The 26,133-nt window shown below is 47.9% G+C and overlaps 1 protein-coding gene across 6 annotated transcripts; it reads right to left on the bottom strand.

Annotated features, from left to right (window-relative positions):
• Positions 1 to 2,267: 2,267 nt before the first annotated feature.
• On the bottom strand, positions 2,268 to 13,635 carry CD40 (CD40 molecule). Of its 6 annotated transcripts, none has more exons than XM_054541857.2 (9): positions 13,482 to 13,635; positions 9,974 to 10,052; positions 9,518 to 9,643; positions 9,120 to 9,266; positions 8,657 to 8,750; positions 5,111 to 5,212; positions 3,658 to 3,744; positions 3,523 to 3,546; positions 2,268 to 3,000 (listed from the first exon to the last, which is right to left on the bottom strand). In XM_054541857.2, the coding sequence occupies exons 1-9, from the start codon at positions 13,530 to 13,532 to the stop codon at positions 2,739 to 2,741; spliced, it is 972 nt and encodes a 323-aa protein (XP_054397832.1). In that variant the 5' UTR covers positions 13,533 to 13,635; the 3' UTR covers positions 2,268 to 2,738. The 6 variants fall into 6 exon arrangements, with proteins under 6 accessions (XP_054397832.1, XP_024094927.1, XP_024094928.1 ...); XM_024239159.3 differs by having other exon boundaries at positions 3,523 to 3,551; positions 3,646 to 3,744; positions 5,151 to 5,212; XM_024239160.3 differs by having other exon boundaries at positions 3,523 to 3,551; positions 5,151 to 5,212.
• Between the last annotated feature and the right edge of the window lie 12,498 nt (positions 13,636 to 26,133).

The raw sequence follows: 26,133 nt of genomic DNA, 5'->3' as shown, positions 1-26,133 counted from the left end.
CAGGTACTTGGGAGGCTGAGGCAGGAGAGTCACTTGAACCCGGGAGATGGAGGTTGCAGTGAGCTGGGGTGGCACCACTGCACTCCAGCCTGGGCAACATAGCGAGACAACACCTCAAAAAAAAAAGAAAGAAAGAAAGAAAGAAATATGAAGGCAGTAGTTCCCCAAGTATAAACCCTGGGCCGGCAGCATCAATACCACTTGGGAAACTTGTTAGAATGCAAATTCTTGATCTCCATCCCAGACCCACAGAATCAGAAACACAGGAGGTGGGGCCCCACGATCTTTAACAAGAAGAGGTGGTTATTCTTGGCAGTGTTAGCACATTCTGGTTCTAAATAGAGATTGGCCAGGAGCTTTCTATGTGGCCTCAGGAAAGTTACTCAGTTCTGGGCTTTTGTCCCCGGATGCATGATGGGTCCCTAGGAGTTCTAAGGATCCTTCCAGTTCTGAAAATAGTGGAGAGGACCACCTTGCAGGTGGTTCAGATACACGCTCAAGTTTTGTTGTTGTTGTTGCTATTGTTGTTGTTGTTGTTATTTTAGATGGAGTTTCACTCTGTTGCCCAGGCTGGAGTGCAGTGGCATGATCTCGGCTCACTGCAACCTCCGCCTCCCGGGTTCAAGTGATTCTTCTGCCTCAGCCTCCCAAGTAGCTGGGATTACAGGCACCTGTCATCATGCCTGGCTAATTTTTGTATTTTTAGTAGAGACGGGATTTTGCCCTGTTGGTCAGGCTGGTCTCGAACTCCTGACCTTAGGTTATCTGCCCACCTAAGCCTCCCAGAGTGCTGGGATTACAGACGTGAGCCACCGCGCCTGACCCACACTCAAATTTGAGAAGCTCTGACCTAGAAGAGAACACAGGAGGCATCAATAGCGTCTGCTGCAGATATTGTCACCATTTGTCAGATAGGGAAACTGAGAAGTGAAGCAGTGAAAGTGACTCATCCAAGGTCACACAGATGATCGGTGGCAGGCGTGGGTCTTTGGTCTCTTTCCACCATACCACCACAGAAGTGAACAACACTCACGCTTAGGCTCTAGATAAGAGACAAGAATTAGGTCCCAAAGTTCCCCTTCCCCACCGCCACCACTTTGCTCCACTTTCTAAACCAAAGGCCTCCACCTGGTGCATCCAAATGGTTCTTGAAGCTCTTCTGGGAAGCCTGCCAAGCCAGGTGCCCCTCTCTTGGCTCCCAGCTGCCCTCACAATCTCCACTGGGATAAGCCCTCTCCACATCTCCCCTTGCCCCCCGTCGCCCCACACCCTCCAGCCAGCAGGATGTGTTGGGGAAATCCAAAGCAGGTTCTTTCCTGGGAAAGGCTGAGACCCCTGGGTTAAACCTCACCTCGAACCTTTGTGCCGGGGTTCTGCATGGCACTTTGCATTGCTCTTCCTTCTCCTCCTTGTCCTCCAACCTTCCTCCCCTCCCCTCCCCTCTGCTCCCACTCCATCTGCCGCTCCTCCTGGCTAGGCTCCCCCTCAGTTGGCTCAGCAGGAAAAGAGAACAGGATGGTTTATTTTTATCCTGAGATACTGCTGGGGGGAAGGGGATACCATCTGACCGAGAAGCAGTAGCTCCTGCAGCCACAGGGAGGTCAGAAGGCGGTGAGAGACCCAGGATCTCCCTGGGAAGGAGCTACAGATGTCAGTTCCAGACAGCAGGCAGATCTGGGAGGAGCTCAGGACCCAGAGTGAGGAGCTCTGAGCATGGCACCACCAGACACTGCTGTGTGACTGCAGGCAAGTCACTTCGCCTCTCTGGACCTCATTTCCACCTCTGTAAAAGAGGGAGGGATGCAGACCCACCCTGCTTGGGAAGGCTATTTTTGTGAACATGAATCAAATGGGAAGAGCACTTTGCAATCTCAATACCACATGTGAGCACACGTGGAAACCACCCTGGAGGGGCAGCGGCCTGGGGACATTCTTATTTATCTACAGAAAATGCCCTCATTCCATGAGCCTGACAGCAGGTTAAACAGCTCATGTCACCCAGCATGTTCGCCCCCGTTTTTCTTTCTACATGTTTGATGATTTTTTAATTACATAAGCATTATGTGAATTCACTCTCCTTTTGGGAAAAATGATGAAGCATTATGGGAAAGCCAAATCTCCCTTTAACCAACCCTCCCCCAGACCCTTCTTCCCCACCCCAGATGTCACCACTCTTCGAGCTGTGGGTTTTCTGTGTACCCTTCCAGAACCCTTGTTATATCAATATATGATGCATATTGTATTTATACATATATCCACAGGCAATATACATACATAAAAGCATGTACTTTTTTAAAAAGGTTCCATACCCATCATTCAGCAGCATGCTTTTTTTTCCTTACTCGACAGTGTTTTTGAGATTCTGTTGTATAAATATATTCTAATTTTATTTAGCCAGTCTCCTGCTGATGGACAGTTAAGCAGCTTCCAGTTGTTCACTATCACAAACAATGCTGCAACGGGCATCTGTGTATATGGCTTCCTGGGCGCAGGGAAGCCACCATGATGCCTCTCTGGGCACCAAACTGCTGGATCGGAAGGTCTGGTGGATATTACTAAACCATACCCCCCCACCACCACCACCAAACTTCTGCCTCTGTCTTTGATACAAGCTGGGAGACTGGATGGGCTCCAGGGTGAAGTGAGAGGTTCTTCAAGGTGAACTGTTTCTGCATCCGGTGCCAGGTCTCCTGTCTCAAACTGCAGGGATGCAGGCGGAAGGGGGGAGCTATGCCCAGTCAGTGCCAGCCCCTCACCCTCACGCCACAGCAGCAGCAGCACCAGGCTCTCTGGCCAAGTGCCTGTTTGCCCACGTGGCCACACTCCTGGGTGCGTGCAGCCTCACTGTCTCTCCTGCACTGAGATGCGACTCTCTTTGCCATCCTCCTGGGTGACCGGTTGGCATCCATGTAAAGTCTCCTGCACTGGAGCGCCAGTGTTGGAGCCAGGAAGGTCGTCGGGAAAATTGATCTCCTGGGGTTCCTGCTTGGGGTGGGGGGCCTGTAAAGGCAAGGTGTGAGGTCACCCCCAGCAACAGGGGCAGCTGTGCCTCTGAGGAGCCCCTCCCTGGGAAGCGGATCCCTTCCCCAAGCCCTCTTCCCTTTCCCAGACGGCGGGTCAGTGCTGATTCCTCGGGCGCCTCCTGCCCCCTGCTGGCCACACCAAGGGCGACGAAGAGCTTCCAGAGTGGGAGCCAGTGGGCTTAAGGGGCTGCCACATTTGCTCCCACCCATTTGACCCAGCCTCAAGGCCCAAAGATGCAGCTCCCCACGCGTTGAATGCCAGGAAAGGAGTGAAGAACAGCCAGTGTTAGGCTCTGCCAGTGGTGCCAGGGGCAGTTCTGTGGGGGATTGAGCTCTGGATGGAAGGAGCATGGTGGGTGGGGGTGAGAGTCCCCAAATCTGCTGTCACCCCACTGGCTGCAGGGACAGACTGTGAATCAGTTTTACTGCCCCATAGGCAACCGTGAGGCCATCTTCCCAATTCGTCAAAACTCTGTCCCGGTTCTCAGGGGTGACCTACCTTATTGGTTGGCTTCTTGGCCACCTTTTCTAGAGGAAAAAAAAAAAAAAGGATGGGGAGTTGAGTTGGAGAGGCCAGATAAGAAAGAGGTGGTCTCCCCTCCCTCCCCCATCACCTCCCCACCTGAGGACTCACTGATAAAGACCAGCACCAAGAGGATGGCAAACAGGATCCCGAAGATGATGGGGATCACCACCAGGGCTCTCAGCCGATCCTGGGGACCTGGAGAAATCAGGACTTCAGCATGTACCTCTCACCTGCAGTTTCTCCCTACCCTCAACCTGCTGTGACTTGTCAGACTCCAGAATCCTCCAATGTCAGAGCTCATCTACATCAGAGGGTTCAAACCGCGGCCCTTGGGGAAATGTGGCTGGCAGATGTCTTTAAAGGAGCCAGAACATTTTTTTAATGTTTGGAAATATTTGCGGACATTTTTAAACTGGGAGATCACATATTAAAACCTAGACATCTGATTTCTCTTACAAACTGGGAAGATTGGGTTCCAGTCGGCAGCCTCCCCACCTGGGAACCATCTAGAAGCGAGTGGTGGCAGTGGCTGTCACCACCTGCTCACCATGCTCCCCGTCACTCCCTGCTCTCTGCCCAATGCTGAGGTCTAGCATGATTCATGTCTGCATGTTGTTTTTGGTATAGAAGAGTGGAGGGGAAAGGTAAAGTATTTCTCATGCCAAATTTTTTTTTCAAAGTGGGAAAATAAAAGAAAGACCAAAAGGCAGGGCGAAGACTAGGGTGAGGCAAGGGATGAAATTGTTTCAGGACAAAGTTGAAAAGGATGTCCAAAAAACTCAGTCATCAAAGTAAACACTCTTTTAATGCCATATTTTGAAAATCATCAGGCAGACACCAAGTCAGCAAACTACGGCCTGCAGGCTGGCTGCCTATTCGTTTTATTGGAACCAGGGCCAGGATTAGGGTGAGGTGAGTGAGGCAGGGTTATGCAAACACAGGGTCGGATCCTGTTCTTTATTTAAAATGTTGCTATCTTGCTCATCATGGATTTCTTTGCATTAATTTTTAGTTTTTAAAATACTGCATCAAAATGAATTTACCTTGATTACTACACTTTTATGGCACCTTCTTAAATATTGCACCCGAGGGAAAGTGCCTTGCTCACCTCATTCTAGTCCCAGCCCTACAAAGAGGAAAGTACATTTTGAGAAAAAGCAAAGAGAATGTATTTTTCTTGCCCCTGACCTTTTTCACTGATTTACATTATCTGATCTTTGCTGTAGGCCAACCTCCTCACTCTAAAATCAAAACCTACTAAGGAAGTGCTGTTATCATCCCATTTTACAGATGAAGAAACTGAGGCTAAGAGAGGGGAAGTGATTTGCCCAGGCTCCCAAGATAAGTGGCAGAGCTGTGATACCACACCCCCAAACTGCCTCCCCTCCCCCTTTTCCCATCCAGTGTTCCTGTGTGCCTCATCTCCCCCTTCAGTTCCCACCTTCCTAGGCTTTCTCCAAGATAAGTGGCAGAGCTGTGATACCACACCCCCAAACTGCCTCCCCTCCCCCTTTTCCCACCCAGTGTTCCTGTGTGCCTCATCTCCCCCTTCAGTTCCCACCTTCCTAGGCTTTCTCCAGGGCCCATTGTCCAGGACTCACCACAGACAACATCAGTCTTGTTTGTGCCTGCCTGTTGCACAACCAGGTCTTTGGTCTCACAGCTATGCACAGACACGTGCACAAATGCACACACACAGAGAAAGAAAGAGATATTAAGTTTCGCCAAGTATAAGATTTCCAACTCTAGAGTGAGTCAGTCAACAATCAACAAATCCAGGTTCACTGAGCACGCAATACGTGCAACATCCTTTGCTGGTTATTATAGGAATGACACAGACTCTTTTTACAGAACTTAAAAGTGCAGAGAAAAGATTCTTGCACATCTTGAAGCAGTAATACATAGGGGAGTCTATAATGAGTGCCAAGCTTTGTGATCTAGGTAGGCTAAAGTGAGATGGGAATGGTTCAGAGGAGACAGAATCCACCAAGCCTGGAATGGAGAGATGATGAGTTCAGCTTAAGATAAGGTTACTCAACCTCAGCACCAGTGACGCTTGGGCTGGATCATTATTTACTGGGGGTGTAGGGGTGGGGGTGGGCTGTCCTATGCATTGCAGATGTTCAGCAGCATCCCTGGCCTCTATCCGCCAGATCCCTGTAGCATCCCCCTCTCCGTTTGTGACAAATGAAATGTGTCCAGACATTGGCAAACGTTCCACAGGGAGCAAAACTGCCCCTGTTGAGAACCTCTCATTTAAGGGTCTTCCAGAAAGACTTCCCTGAGGACATAAGACCTGAGTGGGCCCTAAAGGATGTAAAATTTGGATCAGCAGTGCAGTCCCGCTAAGTGGGACGATGTGATGTGGGGAAATCAGGCAGGTGGCTTGCAGGATGGTGTTAGGAAACTATGGAAAATTGTGTCTTTAGAACCAGATCACTGCCAAGTGTGAAGTTTTCGACTGGATTCAGCTGGTCAGTCTCATCAGCATCCAACCAGGCAACTTCACTACTGAAAGGATTCAGCTGCCCAGAGAGCTCAGAGGAGGAGAAATTACAGAAGAGTGGCCAGCCAGGAGACACAGCAAGCATATAGATATGAGACGATGAAGACCTGGTCCAGGTGGCCCCAGGAGGAGTGGGGAGGAATGGACACAGGACATTGCAAAGGAAAAATCATCTAAGGTGGGAGAGAGAGAAGCTTTGAAGAAACCACGTATTTTAGTCTTTTTTTTTTTTTTTTTTTTTTTTTTTTTTGAGACAGAGTCTCACTCTTTCGCCAGACTGGCTGGAATGCAGTGGCGTGATCTCAGTTCACTGCAACCTCCACCTCCCAGGTTCAAGTGATTCTCCTGCCTCTGCCTCCCGAGTAGCTTGGACTACAGACGTGCGCCACCACGCCCAGCTAATTTTTGTATTTTTAGTAGAGACAGGGTTTTACCATATTAGCCAGGATGGTCTCGATCTCTTGACCTTGTGATCCGCCCGCCTGGCCTCCCAAAGTGCTGTGATTACAGATGTGAGCCACCATGCCCGGCCTACTTTAGTCTTACATGAGTAGAGCATTCAGGAATTTACAATACACTTTACATGTTTTTAGCTCAAGCCTTGTGAAATGAAGGTCATTCCCATTTTTCAGATGAGGAGACTGAGGCTCAGTGAGGGTCACACACTTACTGAGCTGTAATCAGATATGTAAGCCAATGCACTGATTCCATTAATACTATACCACTGGTGACCGGGCACAGTGGCTCACGCCTGTAATCCCAGCACTTTGGGAGGCCAAGGCAGGCGGATCACGAGGTCAGGAGATCGAGACCATCCTGGTTAACATGGTGAAACCCTGTCTCTATTAAAAATACAAAAAAATTAGCTGGGCATGGTGGTGGGCGCCTGTAGTCCCAGCTACTCAGGAGGCTGAGGCAGGAGAATGGCGTGAACCTGGGAGGCGGAGCTTGCAGTGAGCCGAGATCGCGCCACTGCACTCCAGCCTGGGCGACAGAGTGAGACTCCGTCTCAAAAATAAAATAAAATAAAATAAAATAAAAACTATACCACTGGTGCCTCCAGTTATCAGTCAACATTTATCAGTAAAAATTTAAGTACCTACCATGCGTCAGGTACTGTTTCAGGTATAGGGGATGTATCAATGGAAGAAAAAAAAAAAGGCCAAGTCTCTACATTTCAATTTTCAATCTATTAGGGAAAGGCAGACAGTTAACAAATAAAGTGTATATGGTATATTCCTATTTGTGCAAAAGTAAAAGGAGGGAAATTTTGTGTGTGTTTGTGTGTGTTTGTGTGTGTGTGTGTGTGTGTGTGTGTGTTGGTTTGTTTATATGTAGAATCTCTGGAAGGATATGCAAGGAACAATGGCTCCCTCCAGAAAGAACTGGGAGGCTAAGGGGCAGGGATGGGAGAAAGACATCACTTTTGCTCTTTCGTGCCTTCTGTCCCATGTGCCCATCTTGCCCATTTTTAAAAATCAAATGCAAAAAGTTAATGGGGCAGGTGTTTGTTTTTTGAGACAGAATGTCACTCTGTTGCCCAGGCTGGAGTGCAGTGGCGCGATCTCGGCTCACTGCAACCTCCACCTTCCGGGTTCAAGTGATTCTCCTGCCTCAGCCTCCCGAGTAGCTGGGATTACAGGCACCCACCACCACATCCAGCTAGTTTTTTGGTATTTTTAGTAGAGATGGGTTTTCACCATGTTGGGCTGGCTGGTCTTGAACTCCTGACCTCAAGTGATCCACCCACCTTGGCCTCCCAAAGTGCTAGGATTACAGGCATGAGCCACCACGCCTGGCCTGGGGCCCATGTTTAAGGTATTCCAGGCAGATGAGTTTGATGGAAGAGAATGAACAGTGTGTTCAGAGGATTGCAAGTAGCATGAAGCTATGCAATGCAGGAAAGAGAGCAGGAAATGCAACAGGAAGGTCGGGTGCCATGCTAAGGAGTCTTAGTTCCAACAGACAGACAGGAAGCATCTCAAATAGGAGAGTGTCATGATTTGAAAGAAACTGTCGAACGCTCATGTTGGCAAGAGGATGGAGACAGAACCAGCAGAAGGGGAGAGACCAGAGGCAGGGAGGCCAGGAAGCAGAAAAGGCATCACCCAGACCACAGTGATGAGGCCCAAACTAAAGTGACAACAGTGGAGACAGTGAGTAAGTTCCCAAAACATGTAGACAGCCAGTGGCAGGACCTGGTGTGGGTCTGGAGTTGGAGGTAAGAGAGGGAGGCCCTCAGGGTGAGCACCCAGAGCCCAGAAAGCCCTAGAAAGCCAGGTAACGTGAAAGCAAGACGAGGAAAACTGAGGAGAAGCAGGAGGGGCAGAAGGAAAGCTAAGATAAGTGTCCCAATACCCCCAAGATAGGAGGCGCTCATGAAGCGAGAGATCAACAGTGTCTATTACCTCAAAGAGAGCAGGCAAGAAAAATGTGGAAACATGCCTGTCTGGTTGGCCATGAGGCCACTCTGCAGATGCTTCACAAGTACATGAGTGTGTGTGGACCTCTGGGAGCAGGGACAGGACAGGTGGCTGGAGAGAATGGAGGCAGCTCCATGCCACTCTTAGAGCAGGAAACACAAGGGATGAGTGCTTATACCTTGTCCAAGGGTGACATTTTTCGAAAGCAGATGACACATTGGAGAAGAAGCCGACTGGGCAGGGCTCGCAGATGGTATCAGAAATCCCTGTAGCTGGGAGTGGGTGGGGAGGGGGACATTAACCATCACAGTGGACCACCTGTCTGGCTCACAAGGCAGCCAGTGGCCAGGCAGGACAGGAAGAGCTCCTGCCTTGAGCACTCTTCCCCCGATGTGGTACTGCCCCTGACAGCTGCAGTCCCCAGGAGGACTTCTCCCATTGCCCTTCAAAGGCAGATCCCCATGGCAGAAGGCAGAATAAACAAGGTCCCGTCTGCAGCTCACTCCAGTGGAGATACCAACATAGGTTGGAGCCTCTGCTTCCTCTGCCGCTGGGGCTAAGTGCCCACTGCCCAGCCCCTCACCTTGGGCCCTAAGCTCCTCTGTCCCCCTCCAAAACTGATTCCCAGATGAGCCACTTACCAATACGCTTGACCCCAAAGCCGGGTGAGCATGAGCGGTGCAGAACACAGCTCTCACAGGCCTCACTCGTACAGTGCCGGCCTTCTTCACAGGTGCAGATGGTGTCTGTTTCTGAGGTGCCCTTCTGCTGGACCCGAAGCCCTAGGTCTGAGAAGAGAAGGGCAGGAAGGATGGGAACCCCCTGCTGTGCCATGCTCTGAGCCTCACTCCCCACATTGCCTGCTCTTTCTTCCTCAGACCCTCTTCCAAGTAGAGATGGCAATCAAATCATTTAATGACCAGTACAGCCTGGACTCCAACCAATCAGAACAGATCCTGGCTACATAAAATTAGAATGGCTGCATTGTCGGGAATATCAGCCCGGCTCCCAAGCGTCCCTTTCCCAACAGCCCACGCACTGGGGTCGCAGTATTTGTGCTGGTGGCAGCGTGTCTCTCTGTTCCAGGTGTCTAGGAATTCGCTTTCACCGCAAGGAAGGCATTCTGTTTCGGTGAACTCTGTGCAGTCACTCACCAGTTTCTGTCCTGGAAAACATCAGGAAATGAGGGAGGGCTCTGGCCAACTCCATGAGTCACACACTAACCACACAATGATCAGGCCAGGCTTTAGGGTAGGGGATTCACAGATGAAAGTCTTGGACCCTTCATAGTCAGGTGAGGAAGATGGAGAAGCTGGGATCCCTAGTTCAGGGTAGACAGAGGTTTACCTGGTAGGGAACCAGAACATTCTGACAGTGAAGCAGGGCTGGGAAGTGGGTCGTTTCAGATTTGAGTTTACAGTTAACATACGGGGTCTGCGTCTGCCACCAAAGCAAAGGGGGACTCCATGATGGGGCTAGAGGGTTGGCATCTCACCTGGCTGGCACAAAGAACAGCACTGACTGTTTATTAGGTACTGTTTTTCTCTGCATGCAGTGGGTGGTTCTGGATGGACCTAAAAACAGAATTGTGCAATTTGAAGGGATCTTGAAATCTCCACTGCAACTTATTCAGCAGAAAGGTAAAAGTCATCCAGGACAGAGGCTGCAAACTGAAGTGCAAGTCAAAACAGAAAGTGGAACCTGCATGATATTTGGCATGTTTGATTTCAAGTAAATTGTCAACTGAGATGATTATAATCGCACCCAGAGAATCATTCTGGTATTTTTACAAAGCAATGGTACTGGAAACTCACAATATTCTCTGAACTGAACAGAATTCTTTGGGGCTTGATGCCTGAGTCATTCCTCTTCCCAAAGATCCCATAGGATATGGGGACTCCAGCAGCTCCCCTGGAGTCCTGAAGCTAGTTGACTTCAGCTGGCCCCAGTGCTGTTTGGGGCTATGTTTAGCACTTGGCCTCTTCCTCCTATTCTGCTTCCCTTCCTGCTCCTTTCCAAAGCCCATCATGTTTTCTTCCTCCAACTCCTCATCATCTGTTCATCCAGCCCTTCCCTCATAAAAGGCTAGAATGTAAAGCTGGAAGGGTAAACTCACACTTTCATTTTACAGATAGTTGAGACTGAGCACCAAAGAGGAGGGTCACTTGCCCAGAGTCTCACAGTTCTCATTCGGACTCAGGTCTCAATGCTCCCTCTCTCCATCAACTTGTGTTTCATCCTCACCATTTTACTACATCCAGGTACTACCCATGCTATTAATTACTTATTGTTAATTTCAATACTTTTATTTTATTTTATTTTATTTTTTGAAACAGGGTCTCACTCCATCGCCCAGGCAGGAGTGCAGTGGCATCATCTCAGCCCACTGCAACTTCTACCTCCCGGGTTCAAGCAATTCTCCAGCCTCAGCCTCCTGAGTAGCTGGGATTACAGATGTGCACCACTATGCCCGGCTAATTTATGTATTTTTAGTAGAGATGGGGTTTCACCATGTTGGCCAGGCTGATCTCAAACTCCTGACCTCAAGTGATCTGACCGTCTTGGCCTCCCAAAGTGCTGGGATTACAGGTGTGAGCCACCATGCCTGGCCAGTACATTTACTTTAAATGTAAACCTCACATCATTGCCAAGAGACAAGAACCAGTATCACTTCTCATAAATAAAAGGTAACCCTAAAAATAAATTCTGGGGAAACAAAACAAAGTTATTAAAACCTAGCTGGTTGCTTTGCTTGCTGAAGGCCCTCCACCCCAGGCCTGCTCCTGATTTTTGTTTTAAAAGGAGGATTAGCAAGCCTTTGAGAGGCATTAACTCTATTCTAGCTCCAGAGACTTCCTCTTTGAAAAAATTAGAAGGATTTTTAAAAGAACTGTAAAGTGAGTGTATGTTTAATTCTAGGTCTATGTGCTCCTTAAAATCGTCCCACATTTTGGGAACAGCCAGGGAAAAGAACACAAGTTTGAGAGTCAGACAGCTTTAGACTCCAGTCCTGATTTTGTAACACTTACTAGTTATTTTGCTTCTCTTAGCCTCAGTTTCCCTATCTCTAAAATGGGACTAATAATGCCTGCCCTGCAGGTTGGATTGTGAAGATAAGAAAGAATACATGTATATGGCCTAGCAGAGTGTCGGGAACATAGTAGGTGCTCATTAAATGGCAATTTTAATCATCATTCAGTTGTATCTGCTTGCATGATATATGGCCAGCACCCCGGCTACCTGGCTGGCTGTTCAGAATCCTACCTAACTGGCGGCTGCCATTCAACCTGGGTATCTCAGCAAATTACTTACAGAAATGTGTCTTACCCAAAATGGGAAAGGAAGTAGAAAAGGCTACTGCCCCCCACCAGCTCATCACAAGACACCGTCCTGTGAATGTGGAGCTCCCACACTCCCAAAGATAGGAAAGTCCTTGATACCATCTTCAAACACATGAGAAATAAAACTCTCCTCTAAAAATCTGTCAATCCCCAGTTCTCACTCCCCGTAGTTCTGGTCCTTCTGCCACAAAACAGCTCAGGACCAGAGCTTGAAGACTCTCACTATCTGAGAGGCAGGCTCAGGAATCATGCAGATGTAGATTCACAACCAGGTTCTTCCATTAGCTAGCTATGAGACCTTTGGCAAGACAATCTCCCTTTCTGAGCCTCAATTTGCCCATCTGTATAATGGGGGAGTTGTGAGAAATCAAAGAAGACAGGCAGTGTTTGGCTCAGAGCCTGACACACAAGAAGCCCTCAATAGATAGCTTCTGACATTGTTGTCACAGCCCAGCCTCTACCTGGAGCCAAAGTTGGGAGTTATGAGGGCAAACTCTGCTCTTGAGAAGCCTGGATCACACCCTTCACCCCACCTTCTCTGGCTCTTTCTCCACTCCTACCACAAGGGCCCCCCTTTACCTCTTTCCAGCTCTGCCCCGCCCCCTGCCTCCCTGCTCCCTAAGAGCCATTGCTTCAGGTGAAAGTGAAAGCTCTGGGACCAAAGCAGGGCTCCCTCTCCCTCTCTTCCCTTGCTGCTTCCCTTGCTTTCCTTGATACCATGGGTCATTCCTGCCCATGCTTCAGGCGGGAATCTACAGCCCTCTAAAGTAGGGGGAGGCCAGAGGGGCTGGGATGAAGGAGCCAGGTACTTAGGGGATTCCCAGCCTCCAGAATGAGGAACTACAAAAATACATTTAAACAAAAAGTGAGTCAAGTGTAGGCTTCTGAAAATCCCGGAGATATGCTTCGTTGGCTCTGAGCCCTTCTGGTGCCTGGAGAAACCCCTGGTTTCTCCAGCCCTCTGACCACCAGCCCTGGTCAGAGCCAACCAGAACTCTGGTCTCCTAACCCTTTATTGGGTCCCATAAACTGTTCATCTCCCCCAGGGGTCTCCTATGTCATCTTAAATTCAGGAGAAAAAGGCACAGCCCTGGGGATTCCTCCTAGGTTGGAACACCCAAGATAGGGGTCGGGGCGGAGGGCGATGTTAAAAGCTCCTCGCCTTCTCACAAAAGTACCTGGGTCTCTGCACCCATCTCTTGTTCTCGCAAGATGCCCTGGAAGAAGGCAGCCCCAGCTGGCAAGGAGATGATAACCACTTACAGAGGCTGGCATCTGTCCACAATAAGAAGGGGACAGGAAACGGGCCAGATCCGCCCCTTCCCTTGGTTCGCCTCACTTCCCGCCCTCTGAACCCCCTACCAGTCTCTGTGTGGCCAGCCTCTGAGGCTCCCTAAACCCATCCAGGCCGTCTAGGCACGCTTGTGCAGCCAGTGCCTTCCTTGAGCGGCCCCTGTAGGCCGCTCCCGGGACCCCAGCCCGGGAGAAGAGAGAGGCAGCCCACCCCATTCAGCCAGGAGCAGGGGCACCTTGCCCAGCTCCCACCCACCCTCCTGCCCCCACAAAAATCAGCCAGGAAGGCCTCTTCCCCGAAGTCTTCCTCCCCTTTCCTTTTCATTCCCCACTCCCAACTCCCGTCGAGTCGGGGCAAAAGCAACTCACAGCGGTCAGCAAGCAGCCCCAGAGGACGCACTGCAGAGGCAGACGAACCATGGCGAGGTGAGACCAGGCGGCAGGACCACTGGGCGCCCGAGCGAGGCCTCTGCTGGCTCCCCTGCCCCAGCCTTGGCCCCGCCCAGGAAAGGGGCGGGGTCTTCAAAGACCAATCGTGGCCCACCTATCGGGGGGCGGAGCCCCCAGCAATTCACCGCGCAGGGATTTCCCCAGAACATTCCCAAAAGTCTAATTCCCCCGGGAGTTTAGGGACGCATCTTGCTGGGTAGGGGAGGAGGCATGGTCCCAGAGACAGCCCTTTTTCTTTGCCCCCAGGTCCCACAAAGGCCAAGCCGAGGCGGGCTAGGAGCTAGCCTGCTTCCTGCGAGCGGAGACAGATTCCATGGGTGCTGGGGCCTGCCACAGGGACCCTCACGGTTTTCCCCTCCCTGCCCCCGTCTCCGCTGCCTCTAGGTATCCTGGCAGAACCGAAAGAGGCTCCACTGCGGAGAGGCCTGAGGAAGTTCCCCCCACACCACCACGCAGAAAACGGGAAGGCCACAGCTGGGGTGTGGGGAGGCGTTTCAAGGAAAAGAGTTTCCCAACTCAGAATTTCACTCTCTTTCAAAGGAAATTCCCTTGTGTGGGCGCGTCGTCTCAACTTCGCATCCATTCATCCATGCATCCACGCATCCATGCGTCCTCACCTCATTCCATTCCATCCCACCTCCCACCCAGTACCTGGAGACAGGCATTTATTAAGAATGGGGCCGGGCGCGGTGGCTCACGCCTGTAATCCAGCACTTTAGGAGGCCGAGGCGGGCAGATCACTTGAGGTCAGGAGTTCGAGACCAACCTGGTCAACATAGTGAAACCCCATCTCTACTAAAAATACAAAAATTAACCGGATGTAGTGGCGTTCGCCTGTAATCCCAGCTACTCGGGAGGCTGAGGCAGGAGAATCGCTTGAACCGGGGAGGCAGAGATTGCAATGAGCCGAGATCGTGCCACTGCACTCCAGCCTGGAGTGCAGGCTGAGACTCTGTCTCAAAAATAAATAAATAAATAAAAATAAAGGTGGGGGCCAGGCGCGGTGGCTTACGCCTGTAATCTAACACTTTGGAAGGCCAAAAAGGGAGATTGCTTGAGGCCAGGCGTTCAAGACCAGCCTGGCAACATGGCAAGACCCCCATCTCTACCAAAAAAAAAAAAAGTTTTAAAAGTTAGCCAGGCATGGTGGCAAACAGCTGTAGTCCCAGCTACTCAGGAGGCTGAGGCAGGAGGATCGCTTGAGCCCAAGAGGTCAAGGTTGCACTGAGCCATGACTGCAATGATTACATCACTGCACTTCAGCCTGGGCGACAGTGCAAAACCCCACCTCAAAAAAAAAAAAAAAAAAGAGTGGGCCAGCCTTTTGTGGCATCATAAAACACTTTAAGAATGTTAGGAAACTTGGGACCCTCTCATTTTGCAGAAACACACACACTTGTGCCTACATTTCCTGGGTTCATGAACTCTGAAGATGTGCTTTTGTTTTTTTGTTTTGTTGTTTTGTTTTGTTTTTTGGGTGTTTTGTTTGGTTGGTTGGTTTTTGGTTTTTGGGTTTTTTTTTTGACGGAGTCTCGCTCTGTCGCCCAGGCTGGCGTGCAGTGGTGGGATCTTGGCTCACTGCAACCTCTGCCTCCTGGGTTCAAGCAATTCTCCTGCCTCAGCCTCCCAAGCAGCTGGGATTACAGGCTGGCGCCACCACGCCCAGCTAATTTTTGTATTTTTAGTAGAGACAGGGTTTCTCCACGTTGGCCAGGCTGGTCTCAAACTCCTGACCTCAGGTGATCCGCCTGCCTTGGCCTCCCAAAGTGCGGAGATTACAGGCATGAGCCACCGCACCCGGCCCTCAAGATGTTCTTGAACCAGTGTTAACACTCTGCTTTGCAGCATGGAACACCTGGGTTCTGGTGCAGCCTCTGCCTCTGAAGGACTGTGTTCCCTTAGGCCTAAATTTTTCTCCAAGGAAAACTTAGGAGCTTGAACTAGACAACAGTTGAGGTGATGACCCTCCAAGCTCTCAATTTCTGGAACAGGCCAAGAGGCCAGACCTCACAGATCAGGGAGGATGGAAGGGGAGGACGCTTCTAACCCCATTCTCATGGCTTCTGCTGTTAAGGGCACATTTGCAAGTCTTGTGGATTCTGTCTCTAGGATCCATCCCTTATCTTCTGTCACCTCTGCCACTGTCCTAATTCACAGGCTGCCATCTTTCATCTGGACTGTCCCAACAGCCTCCCTCATGCCACAGGATTTATTGAGCACCTACTATGTGCCAGGCAACTCTTTACACTGCTGCGATTCTCTTGATAAACTCCAGATCTGATCGACTGGGACACTTTCCTGCATAAAAACCTCTTTGGGTTTCCCTGCACCCTCAGGATGATCCAAATTCCTTATCCTGGCAGAGCACACCCTTCCTCACTCAGCCCCAACCTCTCTTTCTATGCTCACTTCCTGCCATGTCCTTCCATGCACACCGGCTTCAGCCTCTCCCCACTTCCCAGACACACGATCTTTTTTCCTTACAGTTTATCTCATTGCTCTTGATGTTTCCTTCCTTTCCTTCTCCTTTCTTAAACAGTTTAAATGTTGCCTGCCCTTACACCTTCCCCAACTCCCTGAGACAGAGGTAGGTACTCTATCCCACCCTGCCTCCTCCCCCATGTTGCCACAGCGTTTAGCATGCCAGACCATAACTCCTTCTGCCTGGTCCCATTTGACTGTGAGCTCCCTGAGGGCAGGACTGGATCTATCCCAGTCCTAGGTACATAATAGGACATCAGTATATGGGTACTGAATGAATGAATAAATGAATAAATGAATAAGTGGGTTCAGCAACTTCTCAACCTAAGTACAGCCTCCATCATGAAAAAGAGTTGGTGGCAGTGGGTGCGAAGCTGGTAATCTCAACACAGACCTCAAGCTGCAGTGGCCTCTTGAGAATGGTGGTCAGACACCAAAAGGCCAGAAACTCTTGAAATCAGAGTCCAGGGAACTCCGTTAAAGCCACCCAAACATGCCCGGGATGAAGAGAAGATTAAAATATCTTTTCCCTTTTTAACATACTTTGAAAAAAACAAGCACGGTTTTAAATCCTTGAGAGAGGGGTGTTACTATAATGATTTCAGCCATTACTTATTCTTTATTTGCTTGATTCCAAAATTGGGCCTTTCACAAAACTGCCTGGGGAAGCAAGTACACAGAATTAAAACATTAATTATATTATATAAAACATATCATAGCAGCAATTAAAGCAGCTTAAATTAATGTGTGAAGGAATAAATGTTAGCCTTTGGGTTGCCCCATGGGGCGAAGACCAGATAAGATAAAGGGAAGATATTTTAGTACATACATATCCTGAGGAGGCATGTGCTGGCGGGCACAGGCCCAGAGAAGACCTAGAATCTTGTTGAGCTGAGAAGAGTGTGCTGGAGGAGGAAAGCGAGAAGATGATTTAAGGGAAAGTGGCAATATTCGGAGGCCAATCAAAAAGAGAACAATGAAGGGTTCTGCAATAGTAATGGAGCAAAGGACATTCAAAAGAGTAGGGAGTCAGGATTTTGGAAACACAGAGATGAAATGGCCTTTGTAGGGAGGTGGGTTCACAGTGCCAGGTGAATGGGTGAGGAGCATGCCTAGAGGTCCAGTGTCCACAGCACTGCCAGAATCTGGCATCCAGAGTGTTCTGTCTAATATGCAAATCCAATTGTGTTGCTCCAAGGTTTAAAGTGGCTTTCCAGGGCCCTCACCCCTTAAGCTTACAGAGCTGCAAGGCCATGGGCCTCCTGGTGTACATCTCTAAGCATCCTTCCTGCCTTCCCCTTCATGCTCCAGCCCCACTCCCCAGATGTCCCGTGCTGTCACCTCTGCCTGGAGAGCTCCCTTCCCACTGCCACTCTCCTTTCACCTGGCCAAGTCTTTCTCACCCTTCAAGGTCCATCTCAGGCGACTCTCCTCTGGAAATCTCTCTCTAAAAACCAACCTAGCCCCCTGTGCTCTCTCAGAACCTGGGGCAGCTTTACCCAAGCAAGACTCTAGCCCAACCATACTGTATTTCAATTATTCTGTTTACTTGTGGAGCCAGTGTATTGAGGCGATTCAACTCCGTGGGGCATAATAATGAAGATTTTCTCCCCTAATCTCTGCCTTCAGTCATGCTGTGTTGAATCTCCCTTTTCCATCCCTTAATGACATTTTGGGCAGATTGCATTACTTTTGGATCACTTTCTGTTGTTAAACCTCCATCCTTTAGAGCTTTATTCTCAAACTCAATTTAAATCTCATTTTATCTTCTCTTTTACTCATTCAAGAGTTAACTTGAGCCACGACCCTGCCTGCTAGGAGGAAAAGGACTTGGTGGAGGTGGGGCGATGGTCTGATTGGGAGACATACCCTACCACCCCCACCCCAACCCCGTGTCCATATATGGTTTCTCATGGGCAAATGAGTAAGTTCCTTAGCGGCTTCTCCACTGCACAATTCTCTGACAGGGTCATCCAGCCCAGGCTTGACCTCTCCTACCTCACCCCACCACCTGGGGCCTACGACTGTCCTGACCCTCTTGCCCAGCAGTCAACCTGCTTGAGTAGGCCACCAGAAAAGTGCTCCAGCCAGGCTAATTACTGCAATGTCCACTTGACCTAGAGAAGCTCACGCATCCAGTCAGCTACACCACAATGCCCCTCTTCTCACCTCTCCTCTCCCCTGCTCACATAGGCACAGACCACTGCCCACAGTCCACCACCCATCAGGGAACAGCATCCCAGCACCCCATGCTTGCAGTCACCCCTCAGTCTCCATGAGGGACTTCCTTTGAATTTCCGCCACCCCACCCTTAACAGGGAGGGAGGAAATTGCCTTCTCCTATGAACACCTGACTACTCAGTAAAACCAAGGACCTCCTTCCTCCCCAAGATGGCTGTATGGGCAAGGAAGAGGAAATTGGGATTTTTGGCTGTGGGTGTAGAGTGAGTTCTGCCTCCTTTAGTAAACCTGGAGGGAAACTATCTGGCTCCCTAGAATACAGGGTACAGAGGACCTGTTGGCTTTGGCTGTGGGCCAGCCATGTTGCTGATTCCTAAGGAACAAGGAATTTGCACTCAATCACCTTTGGATCAGGCCATCCCTCACTTCTAACTTGAATTGTGGAGAGGAGGAACAGTGCCTCCTTTATCTTCTTAACCTAACACCCACACAGAGTCTGAACACCTGCCAGATGCTGAACAGGTATTTGTTGAATAAACGCAGAACTATGGAGTAATGAGGCTGAAGGGATCTCTCAGACCCACCTGCCCATTCCCACACCGTCCTGGGTAGCAGCCCATCTCCATAAGATGACAGGGCTCTCTAGCTGGGATTCCCAGGCCTAACCATGGACAAAAAGCTTTCCCTTTAGCTCACCAGTATCAGGTGGGAATTTATCAAAGGGAACTAAGAAACTCAGAAAAGAACCCAAGCAGAAATTTGGAAAACCCAAGAGCCAGCAAAACAGATGGGAGAACAAAGCAGAGAATGCCTTGATCCTTATCTGGTTAAAGCCACTTACTCGGCTGATCTGATCCCCGCACAAGGAGGCCTGGAGCCTGGTCCTCAGCCCTCCCAGACTCTGATGTTTGGAAGAAGAGATGCTTTGTTTGCAGGGGAAAGGATCCAAGTCTTTACTATGACCTCAAGAGGCTGCATGACCTGGCCATTGGCAACCTCGGTTCCCACCGCAGAGCTTTGGCTATGCTGCCCCCTCTGTCTAAAACGCCCCTCCTCCCACCCTTCATCTGCTGACTCTTCCTCACCATTCATGTCTCAGGGTAAGTGGCGCCTCCTCAAAGAGGCCTTCCCTGACCATCTTATCTAAAATGAGTTTCCTCCACTACCCACCCACCTCCTTCACCACTGTCCTCTCTTGTAGCACCTGTTCTAATCAGAGTTGTCCTTGCAAACAAGAGAAGACGTAGCGGTGAACTTAAATAAAAGAGGACACTATTGAAAGAGTGTTGGGCAGCCCAGAGAGCCAACAGGAAGGCTCAAGGGAGGAACCCAGGCAAAACCACAGGAGGCAGGGAATAGATGAGACTCTGCCACAGAAAAGTTCTATAAACCATCTCTGTGCCAGCCTACCTCCAAGACAGCCCTCAACAATCCCTACCTCCTGGTCTTCACACCCTTATGTAGTCCCCTTCCTTGTTGTACCAGGGTTGGTCTGTGTGACCAACAGAAACCAGCAGAAGTGAGTGCAGGTCACATCAAGGTTAAGTTACAAACCCGCTGAGGTCGGGTGCAGTGGCTCGTGCCTGTAATTCCAACATTTTGGGAGGTCAAGGAAGGAAGGATCACTTAAAGCAGGGAGTTCTAGACCAGCTGAGCAACATAGCAATAATTCATCTCTACAAAAAAAATTAAATAAAAATAAAAGGACCGAGGCTTCTATCTTATGTGTGCACTGTCTCACTCTTCTTTTTCTCTCTTCTCTCTCTTCTTTCTCTCTCCTTTCTCTCTGTCTCTCCTCTCTCTCTTCTCTCTCTCTTCTCTTCTCTCTCTCCTTTCTCTGTCTTCTTTCTCTCTCTTCTCTCTCTCCTACTTTCTCTCTCTCCTTTCTCTTCTCTCTTTTCTTTCTTCTTTCTCTCTCTCTCCTTTCTCTGTTCTCTCTCTCCTTCTCCTTTCTCTCACCTTTCTCTCTCTCTTCTCTTTCTCCTTTCTCTCACCTTTCTCTCTCTCTTCTCTTTCTCTCTCCTTTCTCTCTCCTTCTCTTCTCTCTCTCCTTTCTCTCTCTTTCTTCTGTCTCTCTTCTTTCTCTCTCTTCTCTCCTCTCTCTCTCTCTCCCCTCTCCCTCACCCCCCACGCTGTCTCCAGGCCCTCTGGGGAGGCAGCTGTCTGCCAAGTCATGAGGACACTCAGCACTCAGGCAGCCTGTGGAGAAGTCCATATGGCAAAGATTCAAAGCTTCCAGCCCTCAACCACATAGGAAGTGAAAGTGGAAGTGGAAGTGGACCCTCTCGCAGCAGTCAAGCCTCATATGACTTCAGCCCCAGCTGACACATTGATCCCAGTGGTGATCTAATCAGAACCACCCAGCTAAGTTGTTTCTGGATTCCTGACCCACAGAAACTGTGAGATAATAGATGTTTTCTTGTTTCAAGCCACTAAGTTTCAGGTCAACCTCTTTCCCAGCAATAGATAATGAACACAATCTCTAACTGCCCCCGAACTTGAGCATCACTCCCTCAAAGTTCAAAGTCTTGGGAAAGGAATCAGAGTGGCCACACTTGGCTTACAACCCACACTCTGTGCCTCCTTGGCCTCCTTGTCAAGCCTTCTGCCCTCCTTCCCCTCAAGAAGGGTACACATCCTGAACATCCGGAACAATCCATCTGCCCTGCAATATTCCCTCAGAACACTCGGCACAACTTGTTGTTCTCTATGCAGGATGACATTTTTCTCCTTTCCCCTTGCTCTTCCTAATTTTGGGCACACACCAAACATAAGAACCAGAGAGGGCAGATAGTTTTTGGCCCAATAATGCAGGGAAAACATCCTCAAAATTCTGATTGCCTTAAAAATGCCAGACCCTGAAGAAAGACCCATTAGAAGGCAACTTCTGCCCAGTGAATTAGCTGGGGAAAAGAAAAAAGCACTTTGGGAATCAGGATCAAGAGATACAATTCTGTATCTTTTCATGCAGCCATAGCCCAGTGAGTAATCGAGACTTTCCCACTCAAGATAAATACGAAACAGGCGCTTTATTACAGACCAAAAAATCCATAGTCCCATCTGATAATCAAATCAGCATTTTGGTTTGTACATTTGCATGTGCCACCTTTTAATCCTTGCCTATAGGGACCTTCAGATTTTTCTTTCCAAGGGATATCATAAATAGATTATCTATTTTACATTGTCCTATAATATTAGACCATGTATATTATTTCCACCTTTGTAAACTCCTATTTTTATTGTTTTCTTTTCTTTTCCTATTTTTTCTTATTGGAGACAGGGCCTCACTCTGTCACCCAGGCTTCAGTACAGTAGCACTATCATAACTCACTGCAGCCTCAAACCCCTGGACTCAAGTAATCCTCCCGCCTTGGCATGTATTTTTTTTTCTTTATCTATCTTTACACCTCTCTCCCCATAATAGCCTGATAGATATCTGTCTACACATTTAAGAATATATTTGTTCATTTAATAAGAAAAGGAATCTCTATCTTTTTTTGCAATCATTTTTGTCACTTAATAATATATCATGGAAATAATTCCAGGTTAGTAGATACAGATCGTACACATTCTTTCTTTAAAATAATTGTGTAAGATTCCATGGTGTGGACTTGTCACAACCAATTTAACCATTTTCCTGTTGATGTACATTCAGGTTGCATCCAGGTTCTCTCTACTGCAAAGCAGGCTGCAACAATGTTTTTACACATATGGTTAGGCACATGTGTTTTTATTTCTATACAATAGATTTCTTGAAGGAATTTGTGGGTATTTATATTGTAAACGCTAACAGATATTTTAAAGATACTTTCCAAAAACCTTGGGAAATTCATATGTTTGAAGGGACCTTTACTCTGCCTTCTCCCCAGTACTAAATGTTATCATTTATTTTAATATTTGACCATTTGATGGTGAAGAGAGAGATCTCTTTGCTGCATTTATTTACATTTCCTCAATTATTAGGGAAGTTGAGGATCCTATCAAATGTTTATCAACCATTTGGATCTTCCCCTCTGTGAACTAACTGTATATATCCTTTGTCCATTTTCTATTAAATTGTCTGTTTCATATTAACTTTATTCAATCATGTAGTCACTCAACTAATATGCATTGAGCACTTACTAGGTCACGTGTTGGGGTTATAGTATTGGACTAGACAAAATCCCAGGCTTGAATATTAACCCTTTACTCTGTCATCCACGTTGAAAATCAGCTCAGATGTCTAATTGTATCTCCAGGCTCTCCTCTACAGATAGGCTCTGGTACAGCAGTCCCCAACCTTTTTGGCACCAGGGACCAGTTTTGTGGAAGACAATATTTCCACGAACAGAGGGGTTGGGAAGGATAGTTCCTGGTTTTGGATAAAACGGTTCCACCTCAGATCATCAGGCATTAGATTCTCATAAAAAGCACGCAACCTAGATCCCTCGCCTGCGCGGTTCACTATAGAGTTCGCAGTCTCATGAAAATCTAATGCCATCGCTGATCTGACAGGAGGCAGAGCTCAGCATTACTGTGTGCGTGTGTTGTCTGTGTGCACTTGCAGCCTGTGTGTGTGTCTGTGTACACCTGCAGCCTGTGTGCGTGTGTGTCTGTAAACCTGCAGCCTGTGTGCGTGTGTCTGTACACCTGCAGCCTGTGAGCCCTCCTGCTGGGTGCCCGGTTCCTAACAGGCCATGGACTGGTACCAGTCCACGGCCCGGGTGTTGGGGATCCCTGCTCTGGTATATTGTAGTCATTATGCTTTCAGGTTTTAAGATGTAAAAATACCTAATAATACCTAGTACTAGCACCACTAGCCACTAATTGGTTAGAGCAGAAAGAGGACTTAATCCAATCCCCATGTAGCACCTTGTTGGCACTCCACCTTCAGGCCTTCTGTGTTCACTGTTCCCACTCTTCCTGTCCCCTATCTCAAGCACCTGTGACCTTTTGCCCCAGAGCATTTTTTGGCCACAAGAGCATGTTTAGCCCTTCAGAGGGCAGGCCAGAAGGGCTGGAGATAATGCAGCCTTCTACTAATGACAGATGAGGAGTTGGTGGATCAATGCCCCAGCTCCCTTTCCCCTCAGCTGGGATAACTAAAAGATATGTGTTCTACACTGTCTGTCCAGTCAAGGTGAAGCCACAGTTGCCCCCCGTGTAACTGCTCATTCCCCCACCCTGTAATGGCTTCCTTCTCCTCTCTGTCTCAGTTCCCCATTACCCCATCAGTTCTTCCCGGAGTCACCTCTCAAATAAACTACTTGCTACTTGCACTCAAATCTTTGTCTCAGTTTCTGTTTCTGGGAGAATACAGCAAAGGCACTTTGATTTACAAATGAGGAACTAGCAGCAGGAGGCAGCATCGATTGATGAGTAAAAGTGTAATTTCTGAAGTCATAGGCCTGGCCCAAAATCTGATTCTGCTACTGACTGTGTGTCCTTGAGCATATTCTTAACTTCTAGTTTCTTCTCTGTGAAATGAGCCTAAGAGCTCACATGGTTATTATAAGGACTAAGTTAACTATGTGATTTTCTCACATAATGTCTAATAAAAAATGGTATTGCTCTTTAATATTAGAAAACTGAGTTCTAGAGAACAGAAGTAGCTAGCCTATGGTCACCCAGGAAACTGGGACCCTTATGCCCCATTTCAAAGACTCTATTCTCTGTCATCCTTTGGGCCAGGGATGTTACAGTCATGGGATTTCCCTTGTCCTAGGCTTTAAATACTCCTAAACATCTAAGTGGATTGGAGTGTTTATTTGTACTGTCCAATAGAATTTTCTGTGATGATGTAAATGTTGTATATTTATGCCATTCAATATGGTAGCTACCACTAGCTACATGTGCCTGTTGAACATCTGGAATGTGGCTAGTACCACGAAGAAAGTGGGGGTTTTATTGTATTGACTTTTATCAAATGTAAAGAGCCACATATAGCTGGTAGCTACTATGTTAGATAGCTCAGGTCTAGAGAAAAGGGGTTTGGGCCAGGTGCAGTGGCTCACACCTGTAATCCCAGCACTTTGGAAAGCCAAGGAGGGAGGATCACTTGAGCCTAGGAGTTTGAGACCAGTAAGGACAACATAGTGAGATCCCATCTCTGTAAAAAAAAAATATTTTTAAAAAGTAAAAAATTAGAGAAAGGGGGTTGGGAAATGGTGGAAAGAATCTCTCTTAGTTCTTTTCTTCTCCCCAGTCTCTCTTACCTCCAGTCTCCCCTCCCAGCCTGAGCTATTCATCCCCCTCATCATAGGTCTCCACCTTTCCCTCCTTTGTACGTGCTAAGTTCCATGGAAGGAAGCAGCAGGGACTGTGACAACTGTTGTATTTTCATACACCCAGCGAGGTGAAACAAACTCCTTTGTGATCCCTGTATTGAAAGACAAGACGAATACCTGCTATAAATAAAGCTGAATAAAGATTCTTTTCTAGATGGCTTCCATTGTTCCCTCTTCTCTTACAGTATTCATGCTGAGATAATTTCCAGCTTCTCAGATCCTCCGTAGTTATAAAACATACCATTACCTCATTTTCATTTCATTAGATTTACAGGTCACGAGACTACTTTGATCCTTACCAAGTTCATCATTAATGGTTTCAAAATACTGATTCTTTCTGTTTCAGCATGAGCCAACACAGAACTTCCTACCCATGTATTCTTTTATGTCTTGCTTCCTACTTTTAACTCCCTAGTCTAGACAATAGTGGCTAATGGAGTTTTCCAAATGCTGACGTGAATTTCACATCCATAAAGACATTTCCCGCACAGTTCTGTCACCCCACAGCAAAAACAGTAAAAGTAATAATTTCTTTCCAAACTACCTGATCCTGATGGATGCTATAGAAAGGTATCTGATAAACCACCAGCTCTCCCAGGCTATATTTCCATGGTACCTGTAATTAACCCTGCCAGGTACAGTGGAACATGTGGGCTTAGTAGTCTCACAGAAATGGGTTTAAATCCTGACTATATCACTTAACAGTGAGAAATAAAATGACTCTACCTTTTTGAGTCTCAGTTTCGTCATCTGTAAAACGAAAGTACGAGGTACTTACTTTGCAGGGTAGTGGCAAAGACTCAAAGGTTTTTTTTTTTTTTTTTTTTTTTTGAGATGGAATCTCGCTCTGTTGCCCAGGCTGGAGTGTAGTGGCGTGATCTCAGCTGACTGCAACCTCCACCTCCAGGGTTCAAGCAATTCTCCTGCCTCAGCCTCCTGAGTAGCTAGGATTACAGGCTCGCACCACCCTGCCCAGCTAATTTTTGTATTTTTAGTAGAGAAGGGGTTTCACCATGTTGGTCGGGATGATCTCGAACTTCTGACCTCGTGATCCACCCAGCCTCCCAAAGTGTTGGGATTACAGGCGTGAGCCACTGCACCCAGCCGACTCAAATGATTTATATGACTTTGCCATTAACATACTACCCTGTGATCTTGGGTAATATCCCTACTCTTCTGAGCCTCAATTTTCTCATCTATAAAATGGGAATAAATAATAACACCTACTTCTAAGGGTGTTGGGAGGATTAAATGAAGATATATGTAAAGTCCTCAGCACTATGGCTGACTCAAAGAAAGCACTCACCTCTTAATACACCTTAAAAGAGCTTTTCACCCAAGTTGTTGGCTACTTTCTTTAAAACAGGATTCTTAAATTTTCTTTGTGTTGTAGATTTCTCTGACCATCTGGAGAATCCTACAGACTCTTCTCAGAAAAATCTTTGTAAATGTAAAATATAATAGAGTTGTAAAGAAGACCAGTTATATTGAAATATAGTCATCAAAATATTAAGACAAGTATGTGATACAGTATATACATGCCTCTTTAATACTGGATTAAATAACAAGCTCTAGTGGCAAGCCTAAAACCTCCATAATTTCAGAGTAATGATGTGTGCAAACAATAATTCAAGACATCTGCA

The sequence above is a fragment of the Pongo abelii genome, chromosome 21 (assembly GCF_028885655.2).
Source record: "Pongo abelii isolate AG06213 chromosome 21, NHGRI_mPonAbe1-v2.0_pri, whole genome shotgun sequence".
In the NCBI taxonomy this organism is placed as follows: Eukaryota; Metazoa; Chordata; class Mammalia; order Primates; family Hominidae; genus Pongo; species Pongo abelii.
Note: the sequence above shows the minus strand (reverse complement) of the source record. Positions and strands in the feature narration are given on the sequence as shown.

Excerpts from the sequence above, each read along its gene's own strand:
- CD40 (XM_054541857.2), bottom strand. The coding sequence starts at position 13,532 with ATGGTTCGTCTGCCTCTGCAGTGCGTCCTCTGGGGCTGCTTGCTGACC. Across the intron at positions 10,053-13,481 it reads GGGGCTGCTTGCTGACCGCT|GTCCATCCAGAACCACCCAC; the intron begins GTGAGTTGCTTT and ends TTCTGTTTTTAG. Across the intron at positions 3,745-5,110 it reads CCTGGAGAAAGCCTAGGAAG|GTCCCCAGGATCGGCTGAGA; the intron begins GTGGGAACTGAA and ends TGATTTCTCCAG.